General features: G+C 39.2%; 1 protein-coding gene across 1 annotated transcript; it reads right to left on the bottom strand.

Moving 5' to 3' along the window:
- Positions 1-12: 12 nt before the first annotated feature.
- Positions 13-18,099, bottom strand: IVNS1ABP (influenza virus NS1A binding protein). Its single transcript, XM_064515562.1, has 15 exons — positions 17,938-18,099; positions 11,198-11,443; positions 9,812-9,938; positions 9,323-9,492; positions 9,169-9,244; positions 8,191-8,364; positions 7,611-7,736; positions 6,132-6,239; positions 3,805-3,925; positions 3,005-3,229; positions 2,722-2,843; positions 2,403-2,529; positions 2,178-2,309; positions 1,916-2,089; positions 13-1,465 (listed from the first exon to the last, which is right to left on the bottom strand). The coding sequence occupies exons 3-15, from the start codon at positions 9,920-9,922 to the stop codon at positions 1,212-1,214; spliced, it is 1,920 nt and encodes a 639-aa protein (XP_064371632.1). The 5' UTR covers positions 9,923-9,938; positions 11,198-11,443; positions 17,938-18,099; the 3' UTR covers positions 13-1,211.
- Positions 18,100-18,132: the final 33 nt, after the last annotated feature.

The raw sequence follows: 18,132 nt of genomic DNA, 5'->3' as shown, positions 1-18,132 counted from the left end.
TTTACAGCAATCTTGTGGTGCAAGGATTTCCCAAAAGGTACCTTTAATGTGTTTGCATCAGCAGCAAGCAGTAAGTGCTAATTTTGGCACTGGGAGTTAGATGTGCAGCACTACACATTAGACACCAAGTCATCCTAACCAACATTGTATCCATGAATAGAGAAAGTGAACTACAACATAGTACTATGAGCACATATGAAATCAAGTAATTTGTATTCTAGCACAATTTCAGCTTGTGATATTAGAAAAATAAACCTAACACTGTTACTAATCAGATGAATACCTTTTCTTTGCCAACAGGAAATAGTTTAAAAACCATGAGAAAAAACCCACACTTTAGTTCTTGTTTTACAAATGTTAGCTCAACCGTAGTAGTAAAACTGCTGTACATAAAGCACCCTCTGCATTTTTGTCAAAATAGTTGGAGCCAAAATAATTTTTCAATACTAGAAAGTCACAGCTATGTTATGTTCAGAAACTCCATTCAAATCTAATGAAAGTGTTGCATACTAAGTTACAATATTGTAGCAGAGGCAAAAGCTTAGAAGCTCATGTAGTGGTAAATTAAGTGTCCCACTCAGTTTCTATGAACTCCAAGATTGTCTCTTTGCTTCAATAACCATTTATCTGCCATTTTCACTTCAACAGATAAAATACTCTGCTGAGTATATAAAAACTGTTATAAAAAGGCAATCATAAAAGATTAGGTATTGGCAGGCATGTCAGCTTCTTTAATAAAAAAAATAGCCATTATATCTATTTAAATAAGGCTTCTTGTTACAGATTGTTCCAGTTACTGAAGAAAAACAAGGCCTGATGAAACAACTAACTACCCCCCCCAAAAAAACAAAAAACTTACACTTCCTGCCCCATAGACACGTTCTACACAAAAAAAGTCATTTAATGTGCAAAGTGGCAAAACAAACACTGGGGGAAGCTCCTGAAATGATATGCCCAGTCTAGTTTCTCTTGCAATATCTTCAAAGTCTTAAAAAAAGGAAAAAATCTAAAGTTCTAAAATACACAAAAACCCTTCATCTTGATATTCTTTCCAAAACAAATATGTACAGCACATTAATATGCAATATGCAAAAGCTCTGTGTTGCTGTTGGCAACATCTATGCCCTCCCCAACCCTATTCACAAGTGTACCTCTACTAAAACACAATTACATCACTAAGCCTGTTAGTTTGAAAAAGGAATTTAAATCACTTAAAACTTGTACATTTTTGTGTAGGGGCTCCATTCATTTGTTTCCAGGTTGTAGACTTCCACAGTGTTCAAGAACTCGTTGCCATCAAAGCCCCCAACTGCGTAAATGGTGTCTGCCACGGTTGTAATGCCAGCGTTGCTTCTTGGAGTAGTCATGCTTGCCATCATCTTCCATTCGTTTTTAGCAGGGTCGTACATCTCCACACAGCTCACTGCGTGAGAGCCATCAAAGCCTCCACCAACAAAGAGTTTCCCTATCAAAAGGGAATAAAATAGATGCTTATCTGCTAGGCACCAAGCATGTCACCAAATACAAAGTACTTTTTCCAGGCAGGCAAACTAAGCCAAAACAAGTGAATTTAAGATTTTCTATAAGAAATCTTGCCTTATTCAGGTTCTGAAGTTACAGTAGTAACCTGCCTTGCCTCTCTTGATCAACAGAACTGTTGCACCTTCTCAAAAATAATTTCAGCGAAGTTCAGATTCAAACAGAAGCTGCATGGTGATGTTTTTGAAAAGGAATGCCCCAAAATCAAGTTTTTCAATTCTCTGGTTACAGTTTAATTTCATTGAAGGCATAGTCAGTTTTTTTTTAACTGTTTCCTCCCTAGCAAGCAACACAGCTTTGCCTTCTACTCGCAGTGTAGCTTAATGTGACAAAAGTTCATCAAGCACAAGAAGCTAGGTAAGACCATAAAGCCTACCGTCATGAACAGCCACTCCAGCTCCTCGTCTAGCCACATTCATGGGAGCAATCAGTGTCCAGGTGTTGTTCTCTGGATTATAGCGCTCAACACTGTTCAGGCAGTTCCACGACTCCGCTCCTCCAATTATGTACAAATACCCACCTAGCTCGCACACCGCAGATTGGTGTCTCCCTGTAGATCAAAAGCCGTGAGTTACAGCCAGCCACTGCAGTCACAGGCTAACAAGATACCACAGCAGCTGAAACTTTAAAACACTCACGGATATTAAGGGGGGCACAGCTTGTCCAAGATTTTGTTACAGGATCAAACACATCACAGTTCTTAAGTCCCTTTTGACCGTAAGGATCTGAGCCACCAACAATGTACAGTTTTCCATTCAGGGCGCATACTCCTGTTCATATAAATAAGAAAAACAAGTAAGCTCATAAATTAGTAGGGTGTGGGGATGGATAGACAGGCAGACAATCGACTGCAGACTGGTTACCTGCATTGCAACGATTGGTTCTCAATTCTGGAACAGGAGTCCAGTCATCTATTTCTGGCTCATACATTTCTCCACAGCTCAAGTCATCTGAGTGACCATTTGACCCACCCACAACATACAGCTGCCCCTAAAATGGAAAAAAAAAATAAGCATCTGTTTCACATATTAAACAATTCAACTCATTATCACTTTATTAACCTTGTTGACTACAATGAAGCAACTTCTGTTACCATTTTTATTAAGTTTGCCACATTTGTCCCACCTACTTAAGCCATTTACATAATTCAACATTTTCATCTAATCTCCACCCACCACATACCATTAGAACTGCCATCTGGAATCGAGCTCTTGGTGTTCTCATAGGTGCGATGAAAGTCCACGAGTCCTTCTGTGGATCGTAGCACTCCACAGTGCGCAAACACTCCTCTCTGTTATACCCACCTAAAGCCAAAAGCAAAAGGTCAGATGGTATCAAATTTCCAAAGACCAATTGCTTGGAAGTTAGAAAACACAGACTCTGTAAAATAGCCTACATAGTTACAGAAGACACTGTGTATTTCTTCCCAGCTAAGCAAGTTGTTTTAAAGAACTATTTCTTTTACCTGCAGCTATTAGCTTGCCATTAAGTTCAGCTGTCCCCAATCCAGATCGAGCATATTGCATCGGAGACATGGGCTTCTCTATCACATCACTTGGCTGAAGCTCAAAACTCAGACTCTTCAGCAGTCGCGGCGTGCTAGTGGGAGAGCTCTGAGGGCTGTTACGTCCGTGCAGGAATATCACACACAGCACACCATCCAAAACAGCAAGACACAGGTAGGTATTACCTGTAGTCAGGAGAAAAGGTTAATATAACAACATTTTAAATGTATATCACCGAGGGGCTTCTGATTATGCTTCTTCCCTATTTTGTGTGAAAATGCTATACTATTGTTTAGAGTTACTGGTTCCAAGTGTTAGCATAGTTAGAGAACAATACTGTTTTTAAAGATGATTCATGTAGTGCTGAAAGTATATAAGATGGCAATCTAAAGATGTGCTAGGAGAAAGTCTCCTCCCACACACTGCAAATAACTCAATTAATTAATCAAAGAACGTTTGTCTACAGTTTAGACTCTCTGGGTCAAATTATACACCAGTGGGCTCTGGGACGGCGTAATGGATCAACACATAGACAATCCAAGTTTGGCCCCAGTTATATTAGAAACATCTTAAAAATTACTGGGCAAGTTACTTGATTTGTATCCATCACCTCATCAGCAAAAACAAAGCAAAACAAGAAACACTTCTGTATTTCTTACAGATGTTAAAGGAGATCCCTAGTGCATATGGGGTGGTAGATACATAATACCAGACATCTTATAGACAAAAAAAAAAAAAAAAAAGGCCCTCAGATACTCACTTGATGTTTTCTCTGAAGCAATGATTTTCCATTCATGTTTAGGACTCTGAACATTTGGAGAAAGACTTCCAGAGGAGCTGCAACTTATCTGCTTGTGATCATTCTCACGTGGTGGCTTTTTCTGCAAAATCAAAAGGCAGCTACAGAAACCTAGCCAGAGACTACATCTTGTTCTACCTTTACTCCTCTGAGCTATCCTCTGAGAAAACACTTCATCTACCACCTCTGCAGAGCATCGTTTGTAGCATACCTAAATTAAAACAGAACAGCTTACCTACCTACTCAACAACAGTGGCTGAGAACACCCTACGTCTTGGTACTCATTTCAGCCTATGATCGCTACTTCTGTGCTGCTAGTCTCTGACTAGGAATCATTTTGAATTCCTGGAGAAGTCAAATATGCATTATTATTATAATTTTCAGATGTAAGAAGCAGCCTACAGCCATCTGGACAGAAACGATTTACAAACGAGAAGCCTAACTTGCAAACTCTGCCTCTGGAATTCAAGTTAATTATATAATGCTACTTGGAAGTGAATTAACTATTCTCTTCATTCCCTGCAGACGAATTAATTTCGCCTCAGTTCCTCTCTGTGCTCAGATTAGCTGGTTCTTGGGTTTTACTCCCTTGATACTTTCCACCAGCAGGAGATCTCTGGTTTCTTTCCTTCTTCAGTTTGATTTATACTGTAGTTTAGACCATTTTGCTAAATTTAAAGATGTATTTAATATAAGTAAAAATCTGCATTTCAAACAACACTGCACAGGAGTCCCTCCCCACCCCCCCCCTTTTTTTTTTTTTTTAAATATTGTAAGATCCAAACACAAGAGGTTAAAATTCTGCCTATTCCAACTAGCAGCCAAGGTTATGGCCCCACTACTCAAGTTTGCAATGCTTGGAGATTCCCTGGAGTGTGCATGATCTTTATAGAAACTGTCATAAGACTTCTAAAATTTATCATCTAACTCATTCTTCTCCACATAAGGTTATTTGCGGCAATTTGACACTTGGCAACAATTTGACACTCAGCTCAGTACAATAAACAATTTATCTGTGGATGACATTTTTGTTTATGCTGTAAATTGGATGAAGATTCAGAAATTTCTCCTACCCTTAAATTGCCTTGATTTCAAAAAAAATTACAGCTTTTCCAGACCCATTATCTATGGGTTTCTTGTATTAATTCTCTTGACTGCTGAAGATTTCCAAGGGTTGGATGCAAGTTTCCAAAACTAGTAATTCTTATTACCAGAAAGGATGATTAAAAAAAAAAAAAAAGGGGGGGGGGGGGAGAACTCCTGCCCTCCTTTCTGAAAATAAATTTTTTTGAAAGTTCATCTGTCAGCTTCTAAGTATTATAAAGAGTAGCATCCAAAGTTATGACAACTGTGGAAGTTTATTAAAAACAATTAAGACAGAAGATTAGCTGGCTCTTCTTTTTCATTTCTTTTCACTTATGAAATCCATGCTTCTGGATGGAGAGTATTTTACATAAACAATTTGCTAATGACTGAAGGAAATGTGCCTTTGCACCAGCACATTCCACAGTTATCAGTTAAAACATTAACATACATTTGCTTCTAGCTCACAACCTTAATTTGTAGGGAGCAACTGCCAATTTAGATCTATTAGCCCTTGTTTCTTCTTTGTTTCCTAAGCAGCCTCAGTTGTACTAAGCTGTATTTTGCAGGAGTTAAGAATATTGTATCCAATTAAGAGTGTCCCCACTCCCCAAAAGTCATCTCAAAAAACAGTAATTTGTACACAGTCAAAGCATCAGCTGTCTCTAAACCAGAAATTATCTACTGCTGCTTTTTTAAAATCTCGCTTACACACGGTCAATATGGCTGAACAAGAGGAATGGATGCTGGAATCTGAAGGATTAGAACTTATCTGATGTCTAGAATGTTTTTCTATGCCAAAATTTTACCAGCTGCATAAACCACTTACATAAATGGGAATACTGCCAGCTAAACAGTCCATGATTCTTTTCACTCTCTTAAATATGATTTCCTATGCATCTCTACTAAGCTACATAAGCTCTTGCTATAGCTGACTGCTTCACTACCTTCTCTTTCTTCTGACAGCCTAAGATTTAGTTTGAAGTCTAAAGCACTGTTTGGGAAGGGCTCGCTTTGTTTCAGTCCACTGAACCAACCAGAGGCAGAAACTAAATCATTGCCTCCAATGGTTTTGAGAAAAATACTTTCCCATAATGTATTTCACCATTAAAGCTCCTCTCTACTCGCTGCAAGACACAAAACTAGGTGTGCTGTAAACTGCTCCAGTCTCCCTGAGGTTACCTCAGACTGTCTGCAATTGGTACCTGCACAAACTGAATGTGGTCATCATCACTGCCATACACCTCAGCCTGTCCATCTAGCAGATTTCCATCAAGCAGCTTGTGATCAGCTGAGTAGTACAGCGTTTGAACCTGCAAAAACAACAACAGAATACCCATGTGGCTACCGTCTCCATTGCTACTTAGCTACAGGCAGATTACAAAAGGCAGTCGCCAGCATACTTCTCGTCATCTCATCTCAATCTAGCAGAATGACAAAACTAAAAGGAAGCAGATGTCATGGTGGCAATCTTCAAACACTGGATGAAGGCGCCTTGCTTTCTCAGCTTGAAAGAAATCTTCATTTTCCAAGGACTTCTACTGTTCTTCCAGCACAGAAACATTAGACAAGCAAGATGTACATTAATTTGCAGAATTATACAAATTCATAATCTCATGCAAGCATTTTTGCTATCCCCGCAAACAAGTTTTCGGCTTTGAAAAATACATATATGTATCTTGATCAAAAAGAGAAGCCAACAGTGGACTCTAAAAGAAAGGTATGAGGATGAGGGAAGACAACACAGATTTAAGGTCTGGAGAAACTGTTGTCCATGACTAAACATCAGATGCAGTCGTTTCAATGAAATGCATCTGAATTTCAGTATTATAAATCAAAACTTTTAAAAAGAGTTATTCCAAGGGGAAATATACACATGATAATATATGACAATCAAATGTACTTTTGCTTATACAAAAGCGTTTCGAAGATCTATCGCGCCTGTAATAACAAACGGGGAAGACTGATGCTTCACGGATTTTTTTTCTTAAATAAAGTCCACTTTTTCCAGCCAATTAAAAATTTAGATTTCCCCACTACTTTTTTCCATTAAAAACTGCCCAGTATGAGTATTCATGAGTAAAGCCATTTAACAACACACAACTTTTAAAATAATATATCCTGTAAAGGAGTAAGTAAACACCATTAAATCATCATCATCGTTCTCTGCCCACAGCGGATTTTCTTAGGAGAACTGGGGCAGGACTGCTGCTTCTGTACGTGTCAATACACTTGAGGTTTCTTCTTGGTTCTTCAGCCTTGGTATCCTAGTTTTGTTAATAAACCTATGGGGAGATAAATCAATGGGGAGGAACAACCATTAGAAGCTTTTACCTACTTCTCATTTACAAGCAAAACCTGCAAAGGAAAACATCAAGAATCTACGGCAAGTTTCAGTACCACCTCCCCAATTCTAGAGCAAGATACATGCCACTTTGAAGTTACTAAACAGCAAACAGTGAGCAAAAAAGGAAAGCAGAAGACCAGACTGAACAGTTCATTCAGCTCACCTGAAATACCCCCCCAGTTTCTCAGCTTAAGGGTACCTACAGTAAAATTTAAATTCTTTAGGGTCATAGTTAAAAAAAGTAGGGGGGGAAAAATGGGAAAACAAAAAAGAAAAAGGGATCATCCTTCATATTGATTTGTTTAAAGTGTTTAATCCCATTTTCTTAAAGACTAACCTCTTCCATCAGATCTTCCAGGCTGTCTCCATTCTCCCAGATGCTGCGCTGTACCCAGTTGATTACCTTTGTGTATAATTTGCCATTGCTGGGTAGGCCAACATGGTCTTCAAGCATTACTTCAAGCTTGAATCATAAGATGAAAGGAAGTGAGTTACTGAATAATATACTGTATAGGTTTTACCCTTCTATTTGTAGCATACTGTAGTTTACACAGTGAGCATTACTCCTTAAAAGAATACTCTCACTTTACTGCAGAGCTAGAAAACACCATCTTACTAGGTGCTTCAGCCTACACTGCAGCAACTAGAAAACATGTTTATATACAACTGCAGTTGTGTTTTATGCTTTCTAAGAAAGGCTGGACAGTGTGTGTCCTCTACAGTTAAGTTTTACAGCAGTATGAATATTAAGCAAATCAAGATTTCCCATGTTGTTGCTATAACTCAGAACACATGAAGTCTTCCTACTCTCAAAAAGGGAGCCGTAATAGTGTAATGATTCCTTGGGTTGTTATACAGAAATGTAATTTTTAGCTTCCCTCCTTCCGCCAGAAACAAGCCTACAGACGTAAACTAACCTTTAACCGCGGAAGTTTGAGAAATTCCTCCTGTTCTGAAATACGCAAAAGATGTTCCTGAATGTAGCCATCAATCTTGCTCAACAAACGTGAGTCTCCCATACAGCTTGCAAAGTTTCGGTAGGATATGCAGCTCTGAACATCCATCTTAGAGAGCAAGTAGTCACCACAAACCTGTTAAGAAAGAAGGCTGCAATGTGATTTACAAGGAGACAAGATCTTTACATGTGCAAATTACCTATCCCCAAATACAGCAACAACTGTTTTCTAACTGCAGAATAGTCATAGTTTGCCCCCCACAAATGGCACTCTAAATGAAATGTTGCCTACCATGAGAATAAGCATAAGTTAAAAGAAAAGAGAGTAATACACATAATAAGCTACACTGTGTGTGTGTATACACATACATATATACACACGCACACTTACCCCATGCTTTTCTTTTGAACTGTAGACAAACAGTTTTGAATAGGTGTTAAGTGAAGGTAAGAATCCCAATTCCCTCGTCAAAGGTAGCCCACTCGTAACAAGAGTAAGTATTTCTAAACTCAAGCCCTAGAAAACTTATGGTTGAGAGCGTGCAGATTTTGGTTTTTCATATTTTACTATTTTTATAAAGGACTGACAGAGATTTACAGGTCTAATTATACCCTCTGTAACAACAAAGCCCACCACTGTCTTCCATGAACTCTACTGAAGTTATGTAACCAGTTATGAGTGAACCCATTTTGGTTTTACTGGTGCATAAATACAACACTTAACATCAGCGAGCCTTTCGACAGAAAGGTAACACAGGTGGAAGCATTACGTATTGGCATCACTCAAATCAATACTACGCTACTGAATATCTAAGGAAGGTTAGCAGCTGATAAGCAGTTTGACAGAATAATGAACTTTGTTTCCAATTAAACATCTAAAAGCATAACCCTTCTGCTCTGTAAGAGCAGAACAGATCTCTGGAAGAGTTGAAAATTGTACCTGCTTAACTCTCTCCATCTTCAACTTCTTTGCTGCAGAGTACACATCTTTCACTAGTTCTTTATCAGCTTTTAACCTATTAAAGAAAATTGACTTCATTATTTTGATTTTTAATTAACATCTACTCTCTCTAATTTCTCAGAAAAATACTTACTGAGCAGTATAGGCGTAATTCAATAAAACTTCAACAGCTTCTGGATTGAGATCATCAAACTTAACGTGAGAAATTCCATGAGAATCACTATCGCTATTGAAGATTTCAAACAGGTAGGGACTACAGCAAGCCAGCACAGCTCTGTGTGCCAGCATCTCATGTCCACATACCTATGTATAAAACACAAATAAGAAACCCATAGGCCAGTAAAAATTTTAAAACATACACTATCATAACAGTGTAAAGGCATACTCAAGGTGAATACCACACTTCAATCAATTTTTTAAAATCAGTACTATCTTCAGTTTGCCTCAGATAGCTGAAAAAATACATTTGTTTCACTTCTCTGATCAAAGCAGCTTATGTATGTTTTTTAAATCTATCTTCCAGAAGAATCAGGTTCTCAAATCTCATGTCTCAATCAATGGAAAAACATAGCATAAGGACGAAAAGCCATTCAACTGTTACATTTAGGATGAAAAGAATTACCTGGAGTCGAACATCACAGAACTGACCACTTTTACGTAAGGCATTTAGTTTGGCAACAGATGACTCGATGAAATTTTCATCTTCAAACATCAAATATCCATTAGGAATCATTTTGCTGTTGTTTTGGCTGAAAACAGAATAGGTAAAGTTTAAAGATAAAACATTTTGCTTCAGTATAAAAGTACTATTAACACATCTTTCTCAAACACCAAACATTCACGAGAACTTTTTCAAATAAACATCCATCTACTAAAGCCTAGATGAGCACTACTGATGAGGACTGTCAACAACAATCCTGCATTGACAGAGATGGCCTGGACTAATAACCTTCAAAGAATGAGACAGGCCATAACTTTTATGGTTGTCCGTTCCAAATCCAAACTAGTTGCTGAACATGTGCTAGCCCCATGGGAACAAGCTGGGAATCACAGGTTACATAAAATACTTTATTTCCCTCCATAAAGATCAGATTTAGTAGATTCATCAATATTTTTCTGCTTACTCTATGGAATTGTCATGCTGTCCAATTTCATTTTTGCATCAGCCTAAGAAAACAGCTATGCTGAAAATTGTAAGAACTGAGAATTTAAAATGTCAAGGAAAGAACAACAGCTATGAAAATACAAAACCACCACTCATCTCTTTAACTGACAGAGTAATGACTTAACTCATGATTTTCAGCTACTCTAAAACATTTAGAGAATGTAACATCAACAAAACTGACCAAATCAAGTACATTCTGAGCATGTATTTCAACTCATCATGAAGCTTCAAAACTCCACCCGAACATCTTACCCATATACAAACATACCACCTCAGGCAAATCGGAACAGGAAAAGTTTTGCTAGGAAAAGTCCACTTTACAAACAAGGAGCTAAATTAAGAACACTAAAATACAGCCCTTGAGGGGGTAGCATCTGAGATGACCTATATATTTGAAATAAAGTCAACTTCGTAAGTTAAGTTGCTAACAGATGAAAAAGTAGAGATTTCTTAACAAATTTTTAGGAAAGACTGTGTGGTATATCTCAAATACTTTCAGCAACAATCTAAAATTCCATCTGAAAGATGAAATCTAAGAAAATTCTAAAGATCATTCAGACTTTAAAAAAATAACAGAGCGTGTACACACACACACATGTGCGTGCAAAAAAAATAGCAAGCCCTGCACAAAATAATTCTAGCTTTAATCCACTTATTTTAAATTGACTTGCTATAGAAAGCATTTGACCCTAAAATGGTCACTTGCAAGTGTTTCCATTTGCATACATTTTCATTTGTTATGCTTTATTTCCAAGAAAAAAAAAAGGGGGGGGGGTTTTAAAGTAACAGAATGAGGAAAACTATTCCCTATCATACAGGCAGCTAACAGCAATATTAACTTACCTAGTAAATATATTACTGTAAATTTATAACTGGGAGATTTTAAAATAATCCAATAGTATCACTTTGTTAAGACTGAGCACTTCAGTGTCAAGATCTTCTGAGAGGGAAGATGTTTGCTGAAATGCGAGCAGACGTGTCTTTGCAGCTGCTATATGGATTCCAAAACTATCAGGCTTGAAGATGATGTAATGAAGTCCTTAAGAGCTATAGACATGAATTTCTTCTGTGATAATCATGCATCATAATCTGTAATAAAAGAGAAATTATTAAGTAAGGATAAAATATATTACTACTGTGTATTTCACATGGAATTTCCATAGTCTCTTAAACATAAGTTTGACGCAAGTAAGTTTTTCCCTACTGACACTGATACATTCTCATGTGCAACCAGAGGTCAACCAAATCAATTTTGATACCCACAGACACAAGATAGTGGCTAAACAGATATTTAGAGAAAATGTTAAAACAGATGAATCCCATTCTAGACAATTCCTGTCAACTCTAACCTTCAGCACTTCCTTTACCTAGACCATTATCACTTGCTTATACAAGTTGATAGCTCTTCAGTAACACCAACAGAAACCACTAAATTAAAAAAAAAAAAAATCCATATGCCTCATACCTTTTGCTTTTCCCTGCACTCATCTTTCTTTTCCTGATAATGCCTAAAATGGACTGATTAAGGACGTGTCTGAAATGACCAGGCAGTTCTCCAGTCTTAAGTACTTACAAAAGAGTCAGAAATTACTATTTTCTAATGCAACTTCTTAGGGCAGGAAAAAAAAAAAAAGGCTCTAATACCCTGCAAAAAGAATTTTGAGGTGCTACTGAAGTTCACCATTGGTACTTCCAGCTGGGGTCGATTTGTCAGGTGGGATTCTGAATCCTCCCGCGGTTGGGTGCTTATGCCGGGCTTTTCGGGAGGGGAGGAGAAGGCAAGGGCAGGAGCAGCGGGGAGGGAGCAGGCAATGAACACACACTCTGCAGCCTCTCCCGACCCTGATCCCACCTCAGGAAAACTGCCCATTTCATCCACTGCATTCCCTATCACAGCTCCACAACTGTATTTGTATTTGCACATTAAATGCCACCTTGGGAATCAAGTCTTCTAAAACCAGGCGCAACTTGTTTCTCCTAGGCAAAAGTCATCCATGTTGTAAGAAGAGAGCCTCACTACTCTAATGCCTGGCCAACACTTAAAACAGGATAATTTTGTCAGGAATTGTACCTGACGCAGTCTCTAAATAGATCAGCGTATCAGGCACCAGACAGTAGCTCTCAAGAGCAGCAGGGGGCATCATCCTACAATATTCTCTCCCAGTTAATGAAAACAGCAGGTTTTTTGTGTTAAGAACTTCAAACTTGAAGACTGTATTTCAATCATTAGATAACCAGGTAGAAAGAATCGCTGTTAAATTTTAAATCTGGCTACTAGAACAGACATGAACACATACATATAAAGGAGGAAGCAACCACTCTAGAGCAAGCAGCAGTATCCATTTGTAAAATAATACCCCCAGTGCAGGGAACACTATCGAAACACTATCCCGGGGACTACAAGTTTAATGTCAGCACACTTTAAGAGAAAAATCTCCATACATTTGATTTCTTTTTATAACCCTACAGGCAAATTATGAAACTGAAATCTATTTACCAAACATTATTTAACTGCAAGTATTTGGAAGTCAGCACTTCCTCCCTCCTACAGTTGGTGTAACTTTCTCAATTTCTAAAGCACACAAAGCATTTCACTTCTTGAAAACAGAAGCAAGCTGTCTGACGTCCATGCTTTCCCCAAAGATTCAACTCATTTAAAACATCCTATTCAAAGACAGAGATATTATTCCAACGCAAGTGTGGCAATGACTTAACTTAAAAAGCATTATATTTCTTCAGTACTACCCAGAAAAACAAGAGAATTACCACCATGACACCTCTGATTTTCTAATCTATAATTTCAGATGTTAAAACTTACATTTCCATTACAGGTCCATTCCATATCATTCAACTATGGCTACGCTTATTTAGCCAAAGGCAAACTATAAAAGATATTTAAAAAGAAAAGGGAGTTCTTAATGCCAAAAGCTGTGCTATAATCAATATACGACCAGGACCATTCTGGCAAAAAGTATGGGCCGACCTGGCTATCACTTGCTTGATTCTCAGCACCAACTCATTCTTGACTGCCTAGTCCCTCAGAGGAGGGTTTTTGTTGTTTACTGAGTAGAGGTCCATAACAAATTAAGTGTTTACTACTGTATCACCCAGACAAGCAGGCTATTTAGTCTGTTCATGCATCACATTGTATGTTCCCCTGTTCAACAGTCACTCCTAACGAACTGTTGTTAAATACCAGCACCAAGGCTCTTGAGAGATTTCAAGTTATATGACAGTTATCCGAATAATTTCAATTAAATTCCAGAATTGCCCTCAATCAGCTTATCCCTCTGTGCCCGTTTTGCACATTCTGTCATCACAAAAGAACTTTATTTCATCTCCAGTGTTGCAGCTTTGCCCAATGTACTTGCATATGACCTTCAAGACCTATAAAGGGCATCAAAAACAATTCTGTGTTGAAACAGATTTGCCTTCTAAGTCTTCCTTTGTATGTGAATTCAAAAATAATATATATTATGTGTTACAGAATATATATATGCGTGTATATATATGTGTGTGTATATAAAATATATATATTTTCTCCATCCAGGCATCTAATATTATTGCCTAATCTGAATATGCAGGAATAGGAACCTCTTAACTATTGCTGTAACATTTCAATTCTGCTTGGTGTGAATGGCTAATACTGGCTTTCACAGCTAATATTAGTCAAAATGGGCATTAAATAATATAAGCATATTCATTATTGTCCACACTCTTTTTGTCTTGGTATGTTACTACGAGGATAATTGTTTTAATCAGTCAAAATTCAATGAAAATACAGAATATGCAGTAGTTCTCGGGTTAAAGGCTATGAACAGGTACTGCAAACAAATTCCATTCTAGAATTATCTTTCTGAAACATAAATGTCACTAACAATTTTTTTTGATTTTTACTTCTGTTTTCTTCTAGCTCACTGCATCAAGAACTGACAGCAGTTTTATAGTAATCCTTCATGATTTTCATTTTTTCCAACTAAGCGTGATGTTCAGATCAACGTAAGCTAAGTATGAAGTCTGATGTTTCTGAAGTGATTACTTTCCAAACTTCATCAAAAAAGTTATTTAAATATTTTAAAGTTACAGAATTAACCTTCCAGAACCTGAATAACATATTTCATTTAAGAAAATTCTTACCTGAGAGCAGGCCTATTTCCTGCACTTATTTTTAAGATGAAGCAAAAGCACAGAAGTTATACATAAACTCTGGGTTTCCATTCTAGCTTTAATATTACAGATTAATACTGCCGTTGAGCCTGGAGGCACCACTTTCAATCAAGACTCCATCGTGCTACATACAACACTGTACAAGATTAGGATAGGATAGACGCCATGAAGCATTCACATGGTGTTTCAATGCTACAGCTGTACCCAAGTGGAAGAATGCCAGTAGTCAAATGACTGCCCAGATTAGGTAGATTAGCACATAAAAAACAGTTTTTTAGTCCAGATGTCTGTAAATTTTCTTAAACACTCATGTGCACATACTGAGATTTTTATTTCTTATATATGTCAGCCCATGCATGATACACTCTAAGCAACATAAATTTGCTGCAGATAACTGACTTCCAAAGGGGAAATTTCTCCCTTCTAAAGTTATTTTTCCAGTTCAGTTTAAATATATTCAAAGAAGCACTTAGAAAGACTTACCTAAATAACTATGATACTAAGTCTTCTCATCCTCCAGGAAACTATCCTCTTTAGACATAATTTATAGATGTAAATACCACCAAAATATGATTAGCCCAATAGTTACATGAGCAAATAAATACCATTATTATTACCATTTAAATTGTTACTTGTATTTAGAATGTAGGATTCCCCCACCCAATTTTTTTTAAACAGTATTTCACTGTAGAAACACTCCAACATTTAGAAAACTAATGAATTATGGTTACTATTGCATTTCTCTGAGGACTTCACACAGTTATCATCACCAAGGACTCTCCACTATACAGTCGCTTTCAGGAATGGTAGGGACTGCAGTCTCAGATGAGGGACCAAGAGGACAGGTCCCAGAGGCAAGTGTTGAGGCAGAAGACAATATCCTTATTTCCTAACAAGACAGATAAGGTCATCTGATTCTTCCTCCTTAGCAAAGACTCTCATCCTTAGTATACTCCTTTGGTACTTTTCATGTGCTGTAGTGCTGTATTTCATTAAAAAATAATTTTAAAACATTATTTAGTGCCAATTTCACATGAACTGTTTTTTTAATCCGATTAAGGTATTACCACTTAAGCTCAGCATTGAAACATTAAATTGCGAAAAGTGCTTTTTAACCTTTCAATTTAAGGATTGATACTTGTTGATTAGGACGATTGACACTTGAGGGACACTTGCTGATACAGTGAAACAGAGAGTGGAACTTAACACCACAGCTGGCTGAGAAACACTTGTTAGCTACTGTGGGCCTTCTTGCTGCTCACGGTCTAGGTCACAAGAAACGCAGGTCAGACCTATGACTACTCGTAGGCTGCTACTTGAATCAAAATACAAAACCAGGTATCCTCAAAAAATTTCTTTCATGGACTCGCATTTATTTGTGGTAAAAATACATGGTTCTTTTTCATGCCTGAATTTTCATTTCAGCAGAACATTATGAACTAAGCCATACATCAACATACTTCACACCCCCGCTCACGCTCAGCTTCTTCACATTGGTGATTTAAAACAAAAGCTAATAGAATTTATATGAATCTTGCTTTGCACATTTATTTTTCAGTTATTTTCCACTAAAGATTTAGTCTGACTGGTAAGTAACAAAGACTTGTTAATGAAATGGTTATATTTCAATGCTAAACTACTCTAGCCATGTTTCCCTTCCCAGCCCCAAAGCGAGGAGGAGGGAATCAATGCTATCAATGGCTAAGTTTGAAGGCAGAGAAAAAGTACTATATACTTTCTCTAAAATCGTTCACATTTAATCCAAGAAAATGTATGACTTGAACTATCCTCTACAAAGAGCAAGTGTACAGTGTTCTTTTAAGCACACATTTTTGTTTCCAGGCTTAAAAAGAAGCAGTTTCTACAATGTTGCTATTTGGACTACAACTCACAACTGAAACACCAGCTTCCTATTTAGTATTCATTTTTAATAATGTTCTCTTATGCCTTGAAAATACTATCTTTCATTGTGTCTCAGAACTGATCATTATGTCCCCTTTTCTATACATTTCCTCTTCCCTTTTTCCACTTGCCATGTTTTCCCCCCCTTTTTTTTTTAAAAAAAATCTGCATCTTGTTTTCCATCTTCTGCCTCATATGCACTCCTGAGCTCTTTTCCTTTTTCCTCCATATGGCTTTCCTTTTTCTGCTAACACACACTTCCCACAGCCCTTTGAAAGTTTATCAGACAACCAGCAAACAGATTTTTTTTTTTCCATCTGGGAAGTTCTTGCCTTTTTTCCCCCTCCCATCACCTGTCCCTCAAAAGCTCAAGCTGAAGCAAACAAAGTTAGATCTCTTCACAGTAGCTAAAATACTGTTTCCTAAGTGGAAAGTATTCCTCAGTTGCTGCATCCTGTGCTCCAGAAGCTTAGTTTGTAGCTACAAAATCCACCTTCTAAAATTAAATCAATCTCACCATCAGATCACTATATCCTGTTTAATTTCTTATTTTGTAGATGCATGACAGAGGAGAACAAACAGGATGCCTACATACATCCTTCACTGGAGCAAAAAAAAAAAGAAAAAGAACAGGAAAAAGAAGTCTTCCCCTTTACAAACTGTGACAATTAAGGAGAGAGTGATGTGATACCGAATTTCCCTTAGTCCCTCTCTGCTCAGTCTCCGTATCCTTCTCCTCAGCGAAGGACTCAGATGCCTTGCCTCTCACTTCATAGACATTTTTCCGTGCCGCATAAAATTGCAACTAATTCCGTTTTTATGTATACGGGAACATGAGAATATTCCCATGAGGGAATCCTGCCAAACCTGAGAGTTTTCCTATCTCCAAGCTCCTCTGGCAGATTCTGAAAAGCGGCTGGAAACCGGTGCGCGCAGAAGAGACCACCACGGTCTCCCCCCTCCCCCAGACTCGCCACTCTCGCTCCCCGGCGGCGCTAACGCGGACTGACAGCAGCGCGTCGGCTGCGCTACCTGCTCTTCCCCGGAGCCGGCGGGCAGGGTCACGACACCGGCAACCAGCCGTCAGCACACGCTCTGCGGCCCAAAACGCCGGGGTTTTCCGGGTCTTGTTTGCTCCAAGCGGAAGACTTTTGCGACCCCCCCCCCCCTCACCGTAAGGGGCTCAGGCGGCGGCGCTGGGGAAGGCGAGCGCGCAGCGCTTGACCTTGGAGCGGGGCCGATCCGCGCGAGGCGCCAGCGCGGCGCTTCCCCGGCCCCCGCGGCCCGGCGCTCCCGTACAGCTCTGCCCCGGGGGGCAGCACGGCGCAGCGGCCTCCGGGGCCCCGCCAGACCGCGGGCGCCGGCCGGGCAGCGCCGCTCCCCGGCGGGGACGGGGGGGAAGGCGCCAATGGCCGCCGAACAAAGGGCCGCGGGGCCCCGGGCGGCCTCCCCAGCGCCCCGCCGCGCCTCGGCCGCCGCCACGTCCCGGGGGGGGGGGGGGGGGGAGGCGGTACCTGGTGTCTCTCAGCGCAGACGATGCTGTTCATATTGGGAGCGTCCAGGCTGCGGGTGAGGCGGGAACGCAGCCCCAGCCGGCGGGCGGCGCGGAGCGGAGCGGAGAGGAGAGGAGCGGAGAGGCGGCGGAGGGCGGGAACGCAGGCGGCAGGGAAAAGCGCGGAGCAGAGCAGAGCGCGGCCCGCACACGCCGC

This window comes from Dromaius novaehollandiae, chromosome 8 (genome assembly GCF_036370855.1).
Source record: "Dromaius novaehollandiae isolate bDroNov1 chromosome 8, bDroNov1.hap1, whole genome shotgun sequence".
Lineage (NCBI taxonomy): Eukaryota > Metazoa > Chordata > Aves > Casuariiformes > Dromaiidae > Dromaius > Dromaius novaehollandiae.
This window is presented reverse-complemented; position numbering and strand designations above follow the sequence as displayed.